The sequence below is a fragment of the Rhineura floridana genome, chromosome 3, assembly GCF_030035675.1.
Source record: "Rhineura floridana isolate rRhiFlo1 chromosome 3, rRhiFlo1.hap2, whole genome shotgun sequence".
In the NCBI taxonomy this organism is placed as follows: Eukaryota; Metazoa; Chordata; class Lepidosauria; order Squamata; family Rhineuridae; genus Rhineura; species Rhineura floridana.
The window spans coordinates 73,974,667-73,995,009 of record NC_084482.1 but is presented as its reverse complement, the minus strand read 5'-3'; the positions used below and the strand labels follow the sequence as shown (position 1 = coordinate 73,995,009).

The following is a 20,343-nucleotide window of genomic DNA, read 5'->3' as shown; positions in this document are numbered from 1 at the left end:
CAAGCCAAGGATGCTGGTGACAGCACGCACCTAGGCTAAGGCAATTTCATTTTATGGTCTGGAAATGGAGCAGACATGGCAGAACCCTGTGACGGTCCTCTTGGTGGGAGAAAATTTAGGAAACTAGTGCCCCATAGAAGAGGGTGCACTATGGGAAAGGGCCATAGCTCAGAGGTAGACAATCTGCCTTGCATGCAGAAAGTCCCAGGTTCAATCCCCGGCATCTCCAGGTAGGGCTGGGAACATCCCGTCTGAAACCCTGAAGAGCTGCTGCCAGTCAGTGTAGACAACGTTGAGCTAGGTGGCCCAATAGTCTGACTCAGTATAAGGCAGCTTCCTGTGTTCTTACGCATGGAGCCCTCAACCATTCGCCAAAGCTCTGCAAAACCCTAGTGCTGGAACGAGGCATCAAAGGGAAGGTGCCCCATAAAAATCCTTTAGAAAGACAGAATCCAAAGATGACTGGCAGCATAGGCAAGAGACGGCAAGCCTGGCGCAGGCTTAAAGCGGTGGCAACGAGAGTACCAGAGACTCACTCACCTTTTGTTGTTCCCGCTGTTGGGCGTCAGAGAGTCATTCACCCCAGGGGAATCTGGAAGAGAACAGCCACTTCACTGAACAAGCAGAGAGAAGAAAGGAGCAGAGAGCTCAGGCTGGGGATTCAGTCAGTGAAAAGGTCAGGAAAGGGTGGGAACGCCAGCCACGTGTACCGAAGGGCAGGAGAGCAACCTGCTCCAATCTCCGCTCACACAGGAGGCCATTGTTCCAGGACTGGAGCGTGCCAGTTCCCAGCAGCCTCTGCCACGGCCCAGCTCACTGATGGGGCACTGATTAGGGAGAGGGGAGGAGGTGTGGCTGTGACGGACTCCTATCAAATAAAGAGCCCTAATGTGGTGTTACATGTGTGGACACACAGTTTAAGCATAAAGATTTATCACCTGGTACCTAAAATTTTGTGAGGGGGAAAAAAAAGTTTTCTGATCACGAGGAAAGACCATAAAAGCATCTGTAACACCAAAATGCAAAGTTCCCAGGAAAGGCCAAGACTTAACAAGTAGTGGGGAAAAACATGAATATTGGTCAAAATAAAACAAATCAACATACACCCTTAGGGAAAGGCAAAGTGAGCTCAACTTATATCCTGTGACAGAATCCAAAGACACTCCACAGACAAACATGAAGGGAACTACAAATATGATCTTGCAGTTAAGCAGATAAAAGTGACTATTAGTTGTAAAACAGACCTGTCACTTTTGGTTTATGCCATCTGACATGGGAGATGTGTGCCATAACCCTGTCTTACCCTTAAGAGAAAGAGAGGACCTAACTGCAAACTATCAAGTCCAAAATCTTGCACAAACTGGGAATGATATCCTGCGCAAGTCATCTTTTTCTCAAAGCCTTAAGAAAGTTAAGCTTTTTGCTTTAAAAATTTTAAAAACAGGAATGTGGGCCTCAGGTTTGCAAAATGTCTGGAAAACAAGCAATTAGTAATAATGTCTTAAAAAACAAATATGACTGCAGCAAAGACGTTTTGCAAATCTGCCTTTCTCTCTCCCCACGGTGTCTGTCCTCCCTTCCCTAGATTTTCCTCCAATACTCCAAACACTTGAAAAAATCCCAATTCTCACATTCAGAAGCATAGAAAATAAATAATGCACACTTACTACATTTTTAAAAGGGGGGCTTGAAAGAGTTAATTATTTGGACAGAGGAATAGTTTGATTGTTTTGCCTGCTGGGAATTTTATTTATTATTTATTTTTGTTTATTAAATTTATATCCCGGCCTTCCTCCCAGAAGGAATTCAGGGCAGCAAAGAAAACACTCTAAAACTTCTTAAAAACAGATTTTAAAAATATATTAAAACAAAACATATTTAAAAACATATTAAAACAAAACATCATTAAAAACATATTTTAAAAACGCTTTAAAAACATCTTAGAAAGCAGTTCCAAGACAGACGCAAACTGGGAATTATTAACACGAAGTATACCAAACTCTGCCCATAACATCTATACTGACTGGCCCTCTACCATATAATGCTGCCCGACAGTGAGAATACAGTATCCATAGGAGGCTGGAAATGGACGACCTCATTCCCATCCTGGGGCACTTGCTTCTCAAGCTAATCACTATCACTAGGTTAAGGTGTGTGTGTGGGGGGGAAACATTGCTTGGGGGAGGGGCACAGCTCAGACTCTGGAATACCTGGCATCTCCAGATTGGTCAGGGGGAAAAGGCTCTTGGAGTGAAACTCTGGAAAGTCATTACTAGTCAGTGCATAGACAGTAATGAGCAAGAGCTTCACTGGTTGCCAATTTGCTACCAGGCCAGGTTCAAGGTACCTGTGTTAATTCACTAAGTCCTAAACAACTTGGGCCCAAAGTACCGTAAGGACTGCCTGACTCCCTAGGTTCCATCTCAATCACGGAGATCTTCCAATGGGGCACTTTTGGTGGTTCCTCACGCCCCTGAGGTTCGCTTGGCCTCTACCAGGGACGGAGACTTTAGTGTGGCAGTCCCTGCCATGTGTAACTCCCTACCAGTACAGGTTCGGCAGGAACCATCCCTTTTTTCTTTCACATGTCTCCTGAAAACTGGCCTGTTTAAACAGGCCTTTTAATATGAATTTTCTTTTCTAACCAATGCAGTACTTATGGCTGCTTTTATTATTGTTTTTAACAATGTTTTTGTTGGTTTCTAATTCTATCCTGTTTTTGTATTTTGTAATGCTGCCTTGATATACTTTTATGGAAAGTGTGGCTTAACAATATTTTAAGACGTAAATAAATAAGATGAATCAAAGGTCTGACTTGGTACAAGGCAACTTCCTACGTACCACATACATACACAGGCATGCCACCTTCTTACCTTGAAGTCCAGGTAGCTCCTTCGGACGCACAAAGTCAGGCTTAAGCACCTCAAAGCACAGGAACAACTCTGACAGGAACACCCCAACGTTTATCTGAAGAAGCAAAGCAGTTAGTTAGCTAAACACCTTCAAAGCCCTGGGACTTCCCTTCACTTAAGCCAGAGTTGAGGGTGGGAGAAGTGCAGTCTTTGCTCTGCCACCTCCCTAACCTGAAGCAGGTCTTGCCTGGACTGCAACTAGCACTCAGGATAAAAACCCTTCCCTAAAACTGTTCTCCTGCCCCCACCCCCAGCATCACTCTGCCACCTACCACAAAAGGGCTTCCTTGTCCCTGCAAGATCAGCTTTTAATGAGTGTAGCGTGAGGCACCAGCAAAGACTCAGCAGGGCCAAGACAGGCTGGACACTCAGTCCAAGCGCTAATCCCCACTTGCTGCACATGAACAGCCGCATGGGACGTGGAGCTAGACTTCCCTCCACCATGCCAGGGCTGTGGTGCAACCCCTTCCAAGCGGCTACTCGGCCCCAAAGCTGTGCAGGCCTTCCCTTACTGTGGCCAGAGCACCAATATTTTTCTCCGGTGGCACAGAGTGCTGAGGATGGCCCCTCTCCTGCCCTGCTCCCCAGTTCCAGCACTCACCCTCAGCACTGGTGGCATGTACAGCAAGTCCTCCAAGGAGAGGAAACAGGAGCCACCCAAATAGTCCAAAGAGAAACTCTGGATCATCTGCAGGTTATACAAGCTGTCTGCCACCGACATGGTCTCCTTCAGGCACACATCTGCCGGGCAAGGTAAGTACACAAGGGCCGTCAATGCGGGGAGTAAGTGATGGGAGCAATACGTTCATGATAGCTGTAAGCTCCAAATGGCCACCCCATCCCTCCACGCCAGGCCCAGAGGACTGACTCACCCTCGAGGCGCACAAGCTGGGGGCAGTAGTAGTGGATGGTGGCAGCAATGGCACCCCCACTGGCCAGATCCTTCATCCCAGTGATGGTAGGGAAACAGGGAGTCTGCTTGGGCAGCGCCTTGTCCTTTCGATAGCGGATCTGCACAGGACAAAAATGCAGAAGGAAGTCAATACAACAATGGCAGGACCTAGCTCCCCGTAACGGCCAGTTTAAAAAGCTGCAACAGCGCCCTCCCGTGCTCAGGGTTCCACACCCTAAGCTCCTCTGCCCACACCCTAAGCTCCTCTGCCCACACCCATTCCAACTCAACTTTACCACCCTGCAGCGTCCCTCATTGAATTCCTCTTGGGAACGCCCAGTGGGTAAAGAACCAGCTCCTCCCCTTCCCCAAAATGTGCACACATACAATATGATACCTCCCCCACCTCAATACCAAGAGCAGAGTGCATGCTGGGAGAGGGCAAAGGATACAAAGCAGGGAAGGAGGGGGCAAGCAAATCCCTCTAAGGCACAAGTTCCTCTAACGCAGCCAAGAAGGAAAAGCAGGAGGGAAGTGAAGGAAGCAGCCATGATAGAAATAGAAAAGGAGACACCCTCCTATAGCAGCTCTGAGTGACCCCACACACACACACACAAAGAACAAGAGCCATTTCCCCTCACTCCCCCACCCAAGAGTTCCATGGGAGGCCCTGGCCTGGCGCCCGGCCCAATGGGCTAGAGCACCACAGTGGCCATGGTGGGTCCTAAATGGGAGGATCTGCCCTGGGTAGGAAAGAAGACAGAGGAGCCAGAAAATAATTGTACTTCCCACTCCAAGAAAACATGCTTGTCCTCACCCCAGGACACAGCAGACAAGACAACAAAAGGCAGCCCCCACACCAGAGACACACACAGAGCAGGGCAGGCCGTGCGCCGACAGTGTACAGGGGCAAAGAGGGGAAAGGGAGGAGGTGCGCATACAGACGGACACAGACACCCAGCAGGCCAGAAAAAGAAAGAAAAAGAACAAGGGGAAATAAGAGGCAAATGAGGCGCCTCTGTTTCTGCTGCAATGAGCTGGAGGGAGGATCAGAGGGAAAGAGTTATATCTCTGCATAATGCGCACACACACAAAGAGTTGGCCATATACAGCAGGCTTTGGAGACGAACCTCCTGCCCTAACCCTAACACCACCACCCATCCCGCTGAACCCAGGAATTCACAAGCCAAGGAGCACGCCTTCCCTGTCTCAGCCCTCCCCCACCGCTGGTTCCATCTGCCAGCTAGAGAGAAGATAAGGAGAGACGGCAAACAAACCAGAGGGGATGAGGTTCACCTGGCTATAGAGGCCAAAACAGGCCAACTCTCCTGCCCACCAACTCTTGTTGAGAGGGGTGAGAGGGTTTGGGCTGTTGGCCGCATCCACCTCTTCCCCTTCTCAATGCCTTACAGTTCTAAAGAGAAGAGTGGATGGATGCCTCCACGCTCATTGTTCTAAAAATCTAGAGGGCCTAATACAAACAGGAAATGCAATTGTAAGATTTCTGTGGGCTCTGAAAAGGCAAGGAGCACATGGCTCATTGTTTGTGATTGGACCCCTTCAGGGCATTAGGAACTAAATCCCAATAGTAACTGGCAGATCTCTTGTACCATGGGCATTGAGAGCCATTAGAGATAGCTACTGCTTGCTTTGAACATGGGGAAAGGTCCCTGGAAAGTGTCAGTGTGGCGGAGGTGTGTGGAGAGCTCGCCTCTTGAAGCCCCAGGCAAGTTGGCAGCATATGGGGAAGAGGGCCCAAGCCCATTGCAGCAGGAACAGCCAGAAGTTTTAGAAATAGCAACCCAAGTGGATGGCAAGGTGGTGCAGGCGGGCGGTTGAACACGCGCGCCGACGGATACATTACCACAGGAGGCTTATTCCCCGACTCCTTCAAACAAAAAGCGATGGCATGCTGGATGCAATAGCAAAGAAAAGAGAGAGCCTGATCAATGCACCCGCACGGAGGGAGGGGGGAGGGAAGGAAGGAAGGGCTGCTGCCTTATAAGACTGGGAAAGGGCAGGATGGGTAGGAGGGGAGGTTGTCACTGGGAGAACCTAGCTTTGGCGTAACGTTGTGCCTGGAATGATTTAAAGCCTCCCAGCATGCACTTGGAATCTTGAGAGGCCTTCTCTTCCCTTCTGGAGCAACTCACACTCCTGAATGCTAAACATACCACATCCAGACCTTTTGGACAAGGCCACGTCCTTGGCTGCACTGAGTACAGTGGGGCAGCAAGCAAAGGGGGGGGGGAGGCAACACGAAAAGGGGAGGGAAATAAAGGCATGTCATGTAACTAGCATGCTGTTCATACTTGGCAGCTCCAGGCGTGAGCTGCCCTGCTCTGGCTGTCTCTTAACCCCTCTGCACAAATGACAAGTGGGGATTCTCGGTCAATCTCTGAGACAGGCTCTCTTGCCTGTTCCTTAGACCCCAGAAGCACCTGAAACTCCAAGGAGGCTGTGTTATTCTGGGCAGGAAGAACAGACCCATGAACCACCCCACAACCATCACCAGAACCAAGGAGGAACCTGCCCCTCAAGTACCCCAACACAGGTAGACACATGGAGCTAAGAGAGACCAAAGCAGGTACGGGCTGTGGAGGGAAGGGAGATGAGAACAAAGGATGCTGGGATATACCAGCATCCCAGCAGCTGGTGTCTCATATGGGGACATTCCTACTCCCCAAGGTAGGGATCCCCTCTGCCCTCAAAGTCTCCCAAGTTCAGGCAGATGCCCATCTCATTGGGACCAGAGCATCAAAGTCCCCTGAACCTTTCCCTCAAGAGAAGCCCTCACAGAAAACACACACAGGCACCTCTGCTCCAAGGCCCTAAACCCCCAGCATCCTTTGCTCTGGGTCCCCCTGGCATGCAGCACAGGAGCCGAAGCAGCAGGGAGATAATAAGTAAAGCCACCCACTTACAGGAACCAGTTTCCAGTACCACCTTGTGGAACACTGAAGCAGAGGAAGAGAAAGGCCATGGGGAGAAGAGGAAAAAAAGATGCAGAAAGACAGCTCTGTCACATACCACAACATGACAGTATCACACTCACAGCACAGGCAGCCGGAGAGGCAGCTTGGCTGGGATGAGGCCATCAGACCCATTGGGAACAGGAATGGGACAGTTCCCCAGGCAGACAACCCACCCTCAAAATGGCGAGCACAGCCAGTGAGCCAGCCCCATGGAACAGATTTGGGGAGAAGTCACAAGTTGCCCAGGCTACCCACAATGCAATGGTAAAGCAGACAAAGGCCACCTCGCAGACAAAGGCCACCTCGCAGACAAAGGCCACCTCACATGGTGAAGCAGAAGATTTACAAAAGGGACAGAAGGGAAGTCATTGTGTTGGGGGGAGTTCCCAACCTTGAGTGGAGGGGAGGCGGTCAGAAGGTAGGAAGTAAATTCTATCTACTAAGGAAAGGGGGAAGGAAGGGTGTGGCTCATACACAGAACAAAGCTGGCATGAGAAAAGTCACCCTTCTCTCGTTGCTTTGCCATACTTAAACTAATGGGGCAGGGCTCACAAATCACCTCCCCCCCACCCCCACCCATGCCACAATCTAGATCAGCCTTTCCCAACCAGTGTGCCTCCAGATGTTGTTGACCACAACTCCCATCAGCCTCAGCCACCATTACCAATGGTCAGGAAAGATGGGACTTGTGGTCCAACAACATCTGGAGGCACACTGGTTGGGAAAGGCTGATCTAGATGCTAGTCACATCAACCTTCCCTACTTCACTCAGAAGGAAGCTGCAACCACCAGACACACGCACCTTGGGGCCACTGTTGGAGGCCTGGGTCTGGCCGTCTGAACCAGGAGCAGACTGCTGAGTACACTCCTGCTCGGTGCTTTGCTGTATCTTGTGGATGATCTGGAGGGAGACAACAAGGAACACGTGAATAGGAAACACCACCATAACTGTCCCGACAACATTTTCCCCAACACACACACACCTTTTATGGTGCTAAAAGTCTCCTCCTTCCTATTCCCTCTCTCCTTCCAGAGAGGTCACATTATAAAATCATGCATGCCCTCCTGAGCTCAGACCAAAACAAAGGGTCTTGTGGCAACTTATTAAAGACAAATAAATTTGTTACAGCATAAGTTTTCATGGATTAAAAATCCCCTTATCAGATGCCTGAAGTGTAATACTCAGCTGGCACATGGGTGTAAAACAAAAATGTTGGAGGGAAATGGCAATGAAATGCAACAAGTACAGTCTGTGACCATTGAATGTGAGCTTAAATGTATGCAACATAAGCACAGACCTTGCACAACAACAGTAATTAGTGATAATACAAAACAAGCCAAACAATAAAGAAGCTGACCTTTTTATTTTATTTAATATATATTGTATCCCACTTTCCCATGAGATCATATTCAAAGCCACTGATAAAATTATGTTTGCTATCCTGTCCCTTTCCTTTGAGCTCAGGGTGAGACTTCACCACAATTTAATCAGTATCCATCTTTGTCCTCAAAGGGCTCCCAAATCTTAGCAATCCATCACAGCCACCTTACCCCAACCCCACGTTTTCCATGTCCGAGGTCGGGTGGTGCAGCTCGACATAGAATAGGGAGACCAGAGTTCAAGATCCCATTTAGCCATGAAGCTGGTGGGGACACCACCTCTCAGTCTAAGCTCTTTCACAAACTTGCTGAGTGAATAAAGTGGGACCTAACCCCATGGAGGCCAGCTTAAGCAATCTGGAGAAAGGATGGCTATCAAGCATTATTGACAGATAACAAATAAAGTACCATGTCTATCCAGTGCAGAAGTTTCTGGTCCCAGGATATGGCCACTGGATCAGTGCCTGGTGCAACACTTAATGAGCTGGTGGCTTCCAAGGCAAATGCTGTCATCAGGGAGTCAATCAATGCCAGGTGTGCACCCTGTAAGTGTGGCAGGTAAGACAGAAGACATAGGGTATGTTAGACAACCTGTGTTTAGCCACAAGGGCATCCTTTCCCGCCAATGGAGTCAGACATATATTTGACAACACCCTCCAAGGTATGAAGGATACAAGAAAAGGGAGAACTATCTGTCTGCTAATGTTGGGACAGGTGGAAACAAGCTTAATCCTTCATTAGGATGGATAACAAAGGAAGTTTGGCTTATTTCTCTTCTGCCCCTTCCTTAAGTTCAGAGAAGCACAGATCAGCTACACATTGCTCTACAAACAGAGATCAATGAGCTAACCCCCTTGGCATATGCTGCTTTCTCCAGTTCAATAACAAGGCAAGCAGACAGTTGTATCCAACTCAGTGTTACATGAATGTTCCATTAGCGCAAGGAATTCTGCTTGCTCAGTAGAACGTTTTCCCTCTCCCCTCCCCCACCATGTGCCACCTAAATCGGTTCTAGGGGTTACCCCAACTCTCTGCAACAGATGGGGGGAGGGGCACATCTTGTGGCGCACACATAAATCCTTGCACTAATGGGGCACTTTAGTTGACTACCACCCAGAGTGTCAGGAGCATGCTACAAGCACAATGTCATGGGTGAGGATGAATGAGGGTGAATCTATCAGATGCAGGTTTGGGGCAAGAAAAGAAATTCAAGGACTGGAGCCTTGACCAGATCATAGGAACATGAGAATCGTTCTTGTGCCCAGCCAAGCAAGCTCAGTCCCACGTTACCCCAGTCTTACACCACAGGAGACCCAAGATTAGTTGCCCTAAGCTTTTAATGCTGTTAAGGAGAACTGGCACCTGGAGGCAAAGGCAACATGTGCTAGGTGCAGATATCAGGCAGTCTTTATTCCCAGCATATTCATCATGTGCGCAGCTTGCCTGCCCCCATTCCTCCAAATTCTACATGCAAGACCTCTCAAGTGCCAGACAAGATACCCAGACCCAAGAACTACTGGATCAGGAGCAACAGCCTCTTCAGCTTCTGGGCAGATCTAATAGGATAACCTACAAGCCAATTATCTCTGGGAAGACCCTGGCAACAATGCCAGCAGCCTTCTGATATCTTAAAGGGGTAGGGATGGAAGAAAGCATCCCTCTAGGTAGGACAATTGTCCGAGCCATTTCCACTCTACAGTGACCCTGCAGTGGTTGACAAAGGTCACTTTTCTCAATCGGTTACTGCAATGCAGCTATCCACCACAACACCCACTATATGGGGAAGGTTGCCCTTCCACCAGTACTGTGGAAAGAGAATCAGCAGGTAGAAACAGTGGACTGGAAGGCCAAAAATTGCCTGTGGTCTCTCCAAGCAAAGCTAAAAACCATCTAATGTAAGAAGTTTGAGCTGAGATCTCTTCCACGTGTAGTGAGCTAAACTTGAGTCATTTTCCACAGCATCTTATGGGAATGTGAAGGAAGGTCACAAGCCCTGAAGAACAGCATTTTTGCCTCTTAGGTTTGGTTCCTGTATAGAACGGAACAGGGAACTCACCCCCCCCCAAAAAAAACCCACCCCATAGCAACAGCAGAAAGAGCAAAAGTCAATGGTTTTTTTGCCAGCAGAGAAAGCAAAGTCTCTCCTGAATCAAGTCTTGTCCCACATTGATATTGATGGGACAGTTTATGCCATCAGCACAATCAAGTGGTAAAGCTCTCTCTGGACTGTGTACCTCATCAGGATGCAAAGAGGGAGTCGTATGTCTGAATGCTTTCCGTCAAGAAAAACTCCCTGCATGTAGAATAAAATGCTGAAAAAAAGAAGCTAGACCATGGATGGCCTCCAGACATTGCTGGACTACAACTCCAGTCATCACTGGTGATCCTGGCTGGGGCTGATGGGAGTTGGGAGTGTAACAACACTTGAAGAGCCACAGATTCCCCACCCTTGGACTAGACGGAACTCTTTCCCCCAATATGCTCATTCTCTACAGGCAGGGATGGGAGCATGGGAGCAGTATTCAACAAGCTTTGCTGCTCGCTTCTGTATAAACCTTACACAACAAGAACAACAAGATCTGCTGAATCCCCTGAACAAGCTCTGTCAAGCAGACCCACATATGTACAAGGCAATGGAAAACCCCTTACATACATAGTAAAACCATTTCATGCACATGCTACATGTCTATTTGTTCATTCACAGGATTACAGCTCTTGCATGACCCTGGGATTTATTTATTTATTTGTCAGGGAGGTCATTAGAGAGAGCAAGGTATCAAACTTCAAAAGGCTCCCTAGAGCAAGTGGGCTCACTGAGTGCCCAACAGTAACTCAACCTTGTAAGCAAAGGCCGCAAGTTGGCTAGATGGAGGCTTCTGGGTGCTTTTGCACCACACCCAGGCTTTCTTGGCTGCCTGAGCATCACAGAGGGAACTGCAGCAGCGGAAAAAGCTGTTGACTCGGCAGTGAATAAAGAATGGGTGTTAATGTGGAGCTCATACTCAAGAGACGGAAGAGTAGCATGCAGAACAAGGGATGTGCCAAGCCTGAAGGAAAACCTTAAGAACAGGTCTCTCTCCCTCTTTAGACCGGGACCACACCTAACACTCCTTAAGGCAGAAGGTACAGGAGACCTCTGGCTACAAAACCCTGTTCCCCTGGTTTCTTCTCCTCTCCTTCAATGACTGGGCCCCAAAACAGGCCCAACCATGCTTGCTCTAGCCTACACCATGCTGCACAAACCTGAATAAGGGCTTTGTGGGATAAACACACAGAGGCTGTGTCAGACAAGGCCAGGGAAGCAGGAAAATAGCCACTGCTCGGCTCTGACTGAGGTCTGCTTTCCAACACCGTCACTGGCAGTAAGCCAATATGGCTGCCGCTACCAGCAACCTCCACAGAGCAAGCAAACCACAGCTTTGATCTCCTATGTCCTTGGAGTTCAGGGGTGGTGGTGGTGGCGGCAGCCCAGCTAACCTCTCAAGTGAGACCCCTATGTGAGCATCCTGCCCCATGGGGAGCACCTGTGCCTGCCTTGGGAAGAGGAGCTGTGTCAGACTCAAGAGTCTCCATCATTCCTTTCCAGCTTCCTCAACTGACAGCCTTTCCCTAGCACACCACAGGAAGCAAAGGAGAAAGAGCATCCCTCCCTTCAGTGAATCGGAGCCCACACCCCTCTGCCCACCCTTGGCAGAATCGCCAGAGCAAAAGTGACAGCAATCAGAGTGACCCGCTCAACACAGACCAGTCCTGTCAGGCACCTGCTGGCAGAGCCCCACCAGCAGCTGGGATATCCCCCTCCCCCTGCTATGCATGCACACACACTCCCCAGGCAGAAGAAGGATAATTGCTGGGCCCCAGGAACAGAAAGCAAAAATCCCCACCCCCACCTTCGGGGCTTTAACAATCCAGACAGCCTTCCTACCGCTGGCTAAAGAACCAGAGATGCAGCAGCAGCAGCAACAGCTTCGACTTAATGGGGCTCCCACACACTCCAGGTCACCCCCCAAACCCCCTCATGGAAGGGAATTTTTGCCATCTGCAGCTTTTCCATTTGAACTCCTCATCGCTCTCTCGCTCTCACTCTCTCCCCCCCCTCACACACACACACACACACACACACACACACACACACACACACACACACACACACAAACCCCTCTGCCTTTCACACCTGAAAGAGTGTAGAATTCCCACCTTCACTGCTCTTATCCCCCATCTGCTTTCTTGCAGAACAAAAAAAAAAAACAACCCTTAGCCTTTTCCACTGCATTCCCCCACCCCACCCCCAGCAAAGCTTCCTGCAGGTCGATATACTGGGAAGAGAGAGGGGGGAGGATTTGGGGGACAAGGGTCAGCTATTGTACAGAATCCCCCCCCCAAAGTCTACTTACTGTTGTTAAACGCACACACCCCACGCCTCCTCCACAGTCTGCTTGTATAGGTCCTTCTAAAAGGAGATATACACAGCCAGACATCTGGCGTTGCCCCTGCTTGGAGACCACAGCAGCAGTACAGCAGAACCAAAAAACACGCCTCTCTCTCGAATGGGAGAGTGTCCCTTCTCTCTTGCCAGTTGTGCTATGAACTGTTACCCTAACATCCAGGTTTAAGGAGTCCCGAATTCCCTTGTGGTTTTGTACAGGCAGGAAAGCCTCACACCTTGTGCCAAGGCCCTTCCTTCTCATGTCCGTGCAGAAGTGCAGGCATGTCTGGCCTTAACTCAGTGGTGCAGCACCTGCTTTGCAAGCCGAAGGCCCCTGGCATCTCCAGGTAGCGCTAGGAATGTCCCATGTCTGAAACTTTGCAGTGCTGCTGCCAGTCAGTGTAGGCAACACCGAGCGAGAAACACCAGTGGTCCGAAGTCGCATAAGGAAGCTTCCCATTTTCCCCAATGCCGGCCAACTAATCTGCAGCACACAGTTACCCATCTATGCTCCTTGGTAATATCAGCCTTTGAAAAACACTGGGGCTACAAAAGGGAGCAACAGCAGGCTCCTGGTTCCCAACAGAGAGAGTCTAAGACCTGAGGGGGGGAAGTATTCCTGGGGTGGCTTCAACCACACCTCTGCCCTCCCCACCCACTGAGAGATGAGGGAAGGGGTTCCCACGGGTGGCTGGGATCTAAGCTTGTAAAGGCCCCACCCTAAAGCTGCAGCGCCACTGAAGACACTCCTTGTATTAACAGGGCAGGCAGGCGAGGGAGGGAGGTTTGGGGATTTGTCTGTCACCCTCGGGCTTCCTCCAGGCCCCTTTGTACGGGACAGCCCTGGGAAGTGTCATATCTACTCAAGGCCATCAAAAGGAGCAGCACATTTTAGAGCTGCATCCTCCCCACTCACTACACAACTCAGAGCCTGCCTTTGGAGGGGGACCCTTTCCAAGAAGAAGTTTCTTCCTTCCCCCTCGCCCCCCAAGTTACATCAAACATATGCCCAGAACAATCAACACTCTTCCTTCATACAGCAGCACCCATCACTATGGCAGCCTTTGCCAATCTGGTGCCTTTGAGATGTTTTAGACTACAGCTCCCATCATCCCCAGAGAGCACAACTGCTGATGCAAGTTGTAGTCCAAAACATGTGGAGGGCACCATGTTGGCGAAGGCTATACTACTGTCACCTGGGTGCTAGACCCACCCATAGCAGCACCTCACAGGACACAGAGCACCAGGCACACATATCTAGGCAATAACTGTGCCCATTTGAGCAAACCGTTTTACAAAACGTTCACAATTTGAAGTACACACAAATTAGACTCATTTTTAATATAGCCTGGCACAAGAGAAGCTTCTCCCACCACAATGTTGCAGTACAGTGGGAAAAGTGCACATGAAATCCTCAAAAGACAGATCCTCTCATTCAAGCCAGCCTAACCTGCGACCCTTCAGGACCCATCCCTGACTGCTGGACAACTGGCTGGGGCTGATGGGAGATGGAGGCCAACAACATCTGCAGGGCCACAAGGCAGCCATCCCTGCCTTAACACACGTAACCCAGCATACCACAGTAATTTAGAACAGTGGTTCTCAACCTTATAAAGGGGCCCCTTTTATAAGTTCAAAAAAGTTCATGACACACACACACACCCAGCTAACTGTACTTTTAGCCTCTGTTAATTGAAAAAATTAACAGTGTGGCAAAATCACATCTCCAAATATCCCTTTCCATAATACCTCCCTGTCTGCAGGGAGCTTTTTGCTTTCTTTGCTTAATGCGAAGGTTCATCAAATTGGTATCTCCCTCCCCACACACACACATAGTCCGAAGATGGACAGTCCTGTCTCCCAACACCAGTGGGTTACAGTGTTAGACTAAGAATCAGGTTCAAATCCCCACCTAGCTATGAATCCCACTGGGTGACTTTGGGCCAGACACAGTCTCTCAGCTTGACCTATCTCACAGGGTTGGTGTAAGGATAAAATGGAAAGGGGGGGGACACTATGTGCACCACCTTGAGCAACTTGGAGGAAAGGTGGGATATCAATGCAAAAATAATTAAATAAATAAATACATTTCAGCTGCAGTAGGCAGACCCCAGCCTCAGCCAACCTGCTGAGCTTTTTAAAAACAACAACAATAATAACCAAGCAGCAGCAATGTGGTAGTGGTGGGGATGCTGGGTTGTGAAGACAAAAGGGTGGATAGGTTGAGGAGGGGGTTAGTGCTTTTAGGCCTTGGGATGATCATCAGAACTGATGACTTGGTTAGTGTGCGTTTGGGGAATGAGAGTGGAGCAGATCAGTGCACGCCCCTACAGAAACGCACCTGCCCCTCTTGCAAGCATCTGCAGGTGTGCATGCATTTGGGCACGTGGGGGGGGGGAAGCCCTCAACTGCCATAGCATCTGGAGAGAGAGCTGGGAGGGTAGAGTGTAGGTGGAAGAAAGGGGGGATGCTGGCACACACACTTGGCCTCAGAGATGGGGGGCGAGCAAGTCCTGAGCTTCCTCACTGCTCCTTGGCTCCGTCTGGGCCGAAGGCGAGATCTGGGCAGCCTCACAAATAAGAATAATTTTTAAAAGGAGGTAGAAGTGAAGCAGGAGCCAAGAAAGGCAGGCAGGCTGGTTGCCAGGAAGGAAGGGCGAAAGCAGCCTTTCCTTGCAGCCTCGCTTCTTTTTTGCTTCATGAAAACCTCTCTGCTCTCATTCTGAGTAAGGGTGTCATCAGCAGTGGCAGTGCGAGGAGATGAGAGCTGGCAATAGTAATCCCCTCTTCTTCCTGGTAGCTCCGCCCTCAGCCTCCTTCTGCATCTGCCATGTGTTTTATAGGCAGATGCCTGCCTTGGGCGTGCCTGAAAGATGCTCTGGTGCTTCAACAAAGTCCTCCCCTCTCGGCTGCAGCAGCAGCAGTGTCTGCAGCAGCAGTGGGGAGCAGACAGTGCCCAGGGAATGAAGACTTTTAAAAATAAAAAAAATAATAATTCATTTCTTTACTGTTCGTAGCCCCTCTGGATTACTTCACGGCCCCCAGGTTGGGAACCCCTGATTTAGAACAATTCTACCAAGTTCATTCTGGGAAGGTACTCGCTGAGCTCCCCACCTCTGTTACGGGTTTCAGCAGATAGTTGGAGAACCGCTCGTTCCTTTTCATTCTCAAGCCCCCCCCACCACCACTCCAATTTGCACAAATGGTATATATACCCACTGCAGGAGCACCAGATCAAAATGTTTCCCCTGGGAATGTGTGGCACTTGCAGGCTTACCAGTCTGATTGGTTTGTGGTGCAGATCGCTCTCCTTGACAGGCTTGTCCTGGAAGGTGGGCACCAAGCCACGATGGGCCAGAAGCTGGAGCAAGGCAGCAATGTCCTTGGGGGAAGGGGCCCCATCAGGGCCTGAGGGCAGGGCCTGGTGCCAGGCACGGCAGTAGATGTCGGATGAAAGCAAAAGGCGGATGAGGGGAGGCTTCATATGCTCCTGTTCATACTGGTCTGTGTAGAAGGGTTCCCGTAGCTCAGCAGGGATGTGCTCTGCAAGGAGAGAAACAGTCACACTATTTCTTGTGCCCAGCCAGCCTCCCAAAAATATCATGCCTGGCTCATCATATCTTTCACACTCCAATCCTCAGAGCCTTCTTGGTTCTCAGTACCCCAGTTTCTTTTCCATCACCATCTCTGTTTCAAGTTAGTGAGCTGAAGTGGATTTTGATGCAAGAAACTCAGGTTCAAATCCCCAATCAGCCATGAAGCTCAAACACCACCTCTGGGTCTAACCTAGCCTTCCCCGCATCTGATGCCCGATATTGTTGGACTCCAACTCCCATCAGCCCCAGCCAGCAAGGCCAATGACCAGGGATGATGGAAGTTGCAGTCCAACAATGTCTGAAGGGCTCCAGCTTAAGGAAGGTTGGACTGATCTATCCCACAAGAATTGTTATGAGAATAAAAAGAGATCCCCTGTTACCCTGATGGAGAATGGGGTACCAACGCAATGAAAAAGAGGGTTAGCAAGAGAGGAGGTGGGGCAGATATGACATTTTCTCCTCCAGGGCCCTTTTTTGTACATCATTCTCCCCTGTCCCCACAGACCTGTCTCCTGGGTTACGGGGGGAAATAATTCCACAAGTGGAGGCTGGCTCAGGCCCAGTCACACAAGATACAGGGGATCCTGCAAAGCCTTCAAAATGTCAAGGCCAGCAGGGATCCTTAATGGTACTATAGGATGTCTCATTTACTCCTCTCAGCTTGGGTGAGTGGAAATCAGACAAATTGCAGATACATACAGCAGCTCAAAGCTGTATCAGGATGAATCCTGCCATTCAGGACCAGGATGAGCAGCGGCAGAACCCAGCATCCTTGGGCAGCTACCAGGGCCCAAACAACATGGCAGGGCCCACCAGAGCTGCTGTTTGGTCCACACACTCAGTCGGTCCCTTGGTCACAGGTTTCTGCAAGGCCGGATTATCCATTAGGCTTAGTAGGCTGAAGCCTAGGGTCCTGGAGCTCTTGGGGGCCCATGGGGCACTGGCCTGAGGGCCCCTGGAGCTACAGGGGGTCCTCTGCTCTCCTTCAGCGATCCGTGGAAACATCCATGGACCGCCATCCCTCTGCTATCCCCCTGCTTTACCTACCTTTCCGTTGTTTTTTGCAGCGTGCAGATTTGCCATCAATAAAGATGGTGGCCAAGGTTTCCTTAAGGGGCTGAAGCCTCTGCTGCCATCTTGGCTGATAGCATGCATGCGTGCTACATGCGTGCGTTGCTGCCATCAACAAAGATGGCAGCAGAGGCTTCAGCTCCCTAGGGAAACCTCGGCTGCCATCTTGATTGATGGCAAACCTGCGCGCACTGCAAAAAACAACGGAAAGGTAGGTGAAGCATGGAGATAGGGCCCCCCAAACACCAATCAGCCTAGGGGCCCTCCTCAGCTTAATCCGGCCCTGAGTTTAGGACAGTACCACTAGCAGCTGGTAAGCTGGGAGGGTGGGCAGTCTTCCAGGAGTGGATGTTTGTAGGAGATCACGGCAGGTGCAGGAGCAGCTAAGCGAGGGCTGGCAGCAGCACCTTGCATTCGCCTGACCCCTTAGTTAATGCCTTACAGCGACAGAGAAGCTGCCCAACATTTTGATTTTCTCACACTGCACCAGAGTGACTGAAGAAGTGTTGCTCTGGAGCAGAGATGGGAAAGCTGTGGCTCTCCAGAGTGCGTTGGACTCCAACCCTCATCAGCCCCAGCCAGCAGAGCCAATGGTCAGGGATGATGGGAGTTGTAGTCCCCCCTGGGAGGGGAGGCACAAGTTTCCCACCTTTGCTCGGGAGTATTGTGGTAAAATTAAAACGGCAGGTGGCTTCTCAGACTCAGGTGGGTGAGCAGGGAAAGCCCCAGCCATGATCAGGGAGAGCCACCCCAAGGCCCCTCTAATCTGCAGGCCTCCAAAAGGTGCCCAAGGAGACTCTGCTCTAGATATGCGGCAGGATTTATATCTGTAGTCTGAATCCCCAATATACACACCTCTGCTCCCATTTTCAAGGATTCATAGACATGCAATAAGTTAGCAACTCACTATGGTTCAGGCTATATCCCTGGCATAACCGGTGGACTGCCTGCAGGGTGCTGCACCCTCATCCCCTTCCTGCACCCGGATGGGCATGTTGGTTTCAACAGGAAGGGGGAGCTTACTCATTTGGGGAAGCTGACTCAAATTATCTTGCATCCCAAAACAGGGAAAGCCAAAGCATACTGCACAGATTCATTGCCCGTTAATATTCTCTTCCATGACTGGCCTATCTAGAGAGAACAGCTACCTAAAAATACAATGAGGTCCTAGGAACCTGGACAAGCACTCTCATCCCAGACCCTTTTCCTCAGCGCTATCAGAGCCAGAGCAGGAACAAGCAGTCCTGATGGCCGAGGTTGGCCACGATGATAGAATCAGTCAGCATCTTCGAAAACATCAGCCTTTCCCAACCTTTGGGTCCCTAGATCCAACTCCCATCAGACCCAGCCAGCATGGCCAATGGTCAGGAATGATAGGAATTGTAGTCCAGCAACATCTGGGGACCCAAAAGTTGGGAAAGGCTGGATTAGATGACATGTGGGCAACCTGCAGGCCACTTGCAGCCCACCCTGGATGCCCAAGCTACCATGCCTACCCACCCCCAAATTTAGTGCCTGCCTCCTGCTGGATTGTGCTATTGGGCGTAAGTGCCATGTGAACTGTCCTCCTCACAGCCTGCCGCACAGCTGCTCGGTGGGCTGAGCGAGCCTGATCTCTGGCGTGGAAAGGAGCCTGTTCACCACCACCAAGCAGAAAAAGAAAGGAAGGGTCCTGATGGCTACCACAGTCCCTGATTTCAAAGGATGTGTGCATGTACATGTGTAGTGACAAGTGTGTGGGCATGCATGCAGCCACACCATGCTGTTGGCATGCAGCCCTCCACCGTTCATGTAGCCCTTGGGGGTAAAAACTTTGCCCATTCCAGGCTAGATAGAGGTGGCAAGTGAGAGACTAATCCCTCCATGCCCTTGCTACACAGGGCTTCTGGCATCATAAAGCACATGCGCACGCACAGACAGGCACAGCGTTCCCAGATACATGTGATTTGGCAACACTTGCAATTTAGAAGTGAGGGGGTTTCCCCTTCCATTCACTTCCATCGCCATGGCAGGAGCTCTGCCTTTTCGGCACGTTTCCCCTACAGCAAAAGGAAAAGGAAGAAGCAAGGAATGACACAGCAGGGAAATTACCTAAGACAGCTGCTCCTCTATGCTGGGGTACAGAGACTAGATTGGAGTATTCCTAACCTTCGTTGTAGGCTCACAGGACAAAAGGCGGAGGTGGAGCCTCACAGGGACAGTCTTAGCTGTGCATCAACTGGGGACTCATATGCCAAGAGCCAGTGTGGTATAGTGGTTAGAGTCAGACTGGCACCTGGGAGACCAGGGTTCAAATCCCTGCTCGACCACAAAGCTCACTGAATTACCTTGGGCCAGTGACTGTCTCTCAGCCTAACTTACCTCACAGGGTTGTTGCGAAGGTAAAATCAGGAGGGGGAGATCCATGTTTATACGCCACCTTAAGTTCCTTAGAGGAAAGGTGGGATATAAATGTAATCAGAAATAAATAAATACACCCCCACTAGGCAAGTACAGTGTGGGCATATAGTTTAGGGGGGGGGGCGTGATTAGAGCTGGCATCCAGCCATAAGAGAAGGAACTTAATTTCTATCCTGGTCGCAAGATTAGCAGCAGCAGCCTCAGACACATCCACCCACTCCAGGGTGAGGATGGAAAGGAGATCCACACCATTATCAGCACTACTTCAAGGGGAGTGGAGCAAACGGGTTAGGAATCTGGAGTGTAGCCTCTCAATTGTAAGAGAAAAACTGTAGTTAATGGATTAAACTAGGAGTCAGGACAGTCCTTGCTTTGAGAAAGGAATGGGCTTTTGTGGGAGCTGGGAGAAGGCCTCCCACAGGCTCCAGAATAAATGCTAGCGGCACAAGCTTCTCTTTCCCCTTTTGGAAAGTGTAAAGTCAGTCCCTCCCACTGTGTCTCTGGCACTCTGGGCTGTGAATGGCAGGTACAGGGAAAGCAAGATCTATCTGCCTCTCTCTGACAGAAAGATCATGCCAGGGCTTACACGCACGCGCTCTGCCAGCCATTTCCTCAAGAGGTGAGGCCACGAGACTGAAGCTCTACGTGTCAGTGCCTGCCAGTGAGTAGGCTGGGAGGGACGGCACATTCC

At 50.1% G+C, this 20,343-nt stretch overlaps 1 protein-coding gene across 4 annotated transcripts in view; it reads right to left on the bottom strand.

The window, feature by feature from the left end:
- CAMSAP3 (calmodulin regulated spectrin associated protein family member 3) overlaps window positions 1-20,343 on the bottom strand; it is a 51,096-nt gene that overhangs the window by 14,467 nt on the left and 16,286 nt on the right. For 2 of the 4 annotated variants that reach the window (XM_061616580.1, XM_061616581.1), the window contains exons 2-9: window positions 15,863-16,128; window positions 8,568-8,702; window positions 7,582-7,680; window positions 5,669-5,716; window positions 3,785-3,923; window positions 3,514-3,653; window positions 2,874-2,967; window positions 541-592 (exon numbers count right to left, since the gene is read on the bottom strand). In XM_061616580.1, the coding sequence (XP_061472564.1) occupies window positions 541-592; window positions 2,874-2,967; window positions 3,514-3,653; window positions 3,785-3,923; window positions 5,669-5,716; window positions 7,582-7,680; window positions 8,568-8,702; window positions 15,863-16,128 (973 nt within the window). The remainder of the gene's footprint in view (window positions 1-540; window positions 593-2,873; window positions 2,968-3,513; window positions 3,654-3,784; window positions 3,924-5,668; window positions 5,717-7,581; window positions 7,681-8,567; window positions 8,703-15,862; window positions 16,129-20,343) is intronic. The other 2 variants (XM_061616584.1, XM_061616583.1) reach the window with 1 other exon arrangement.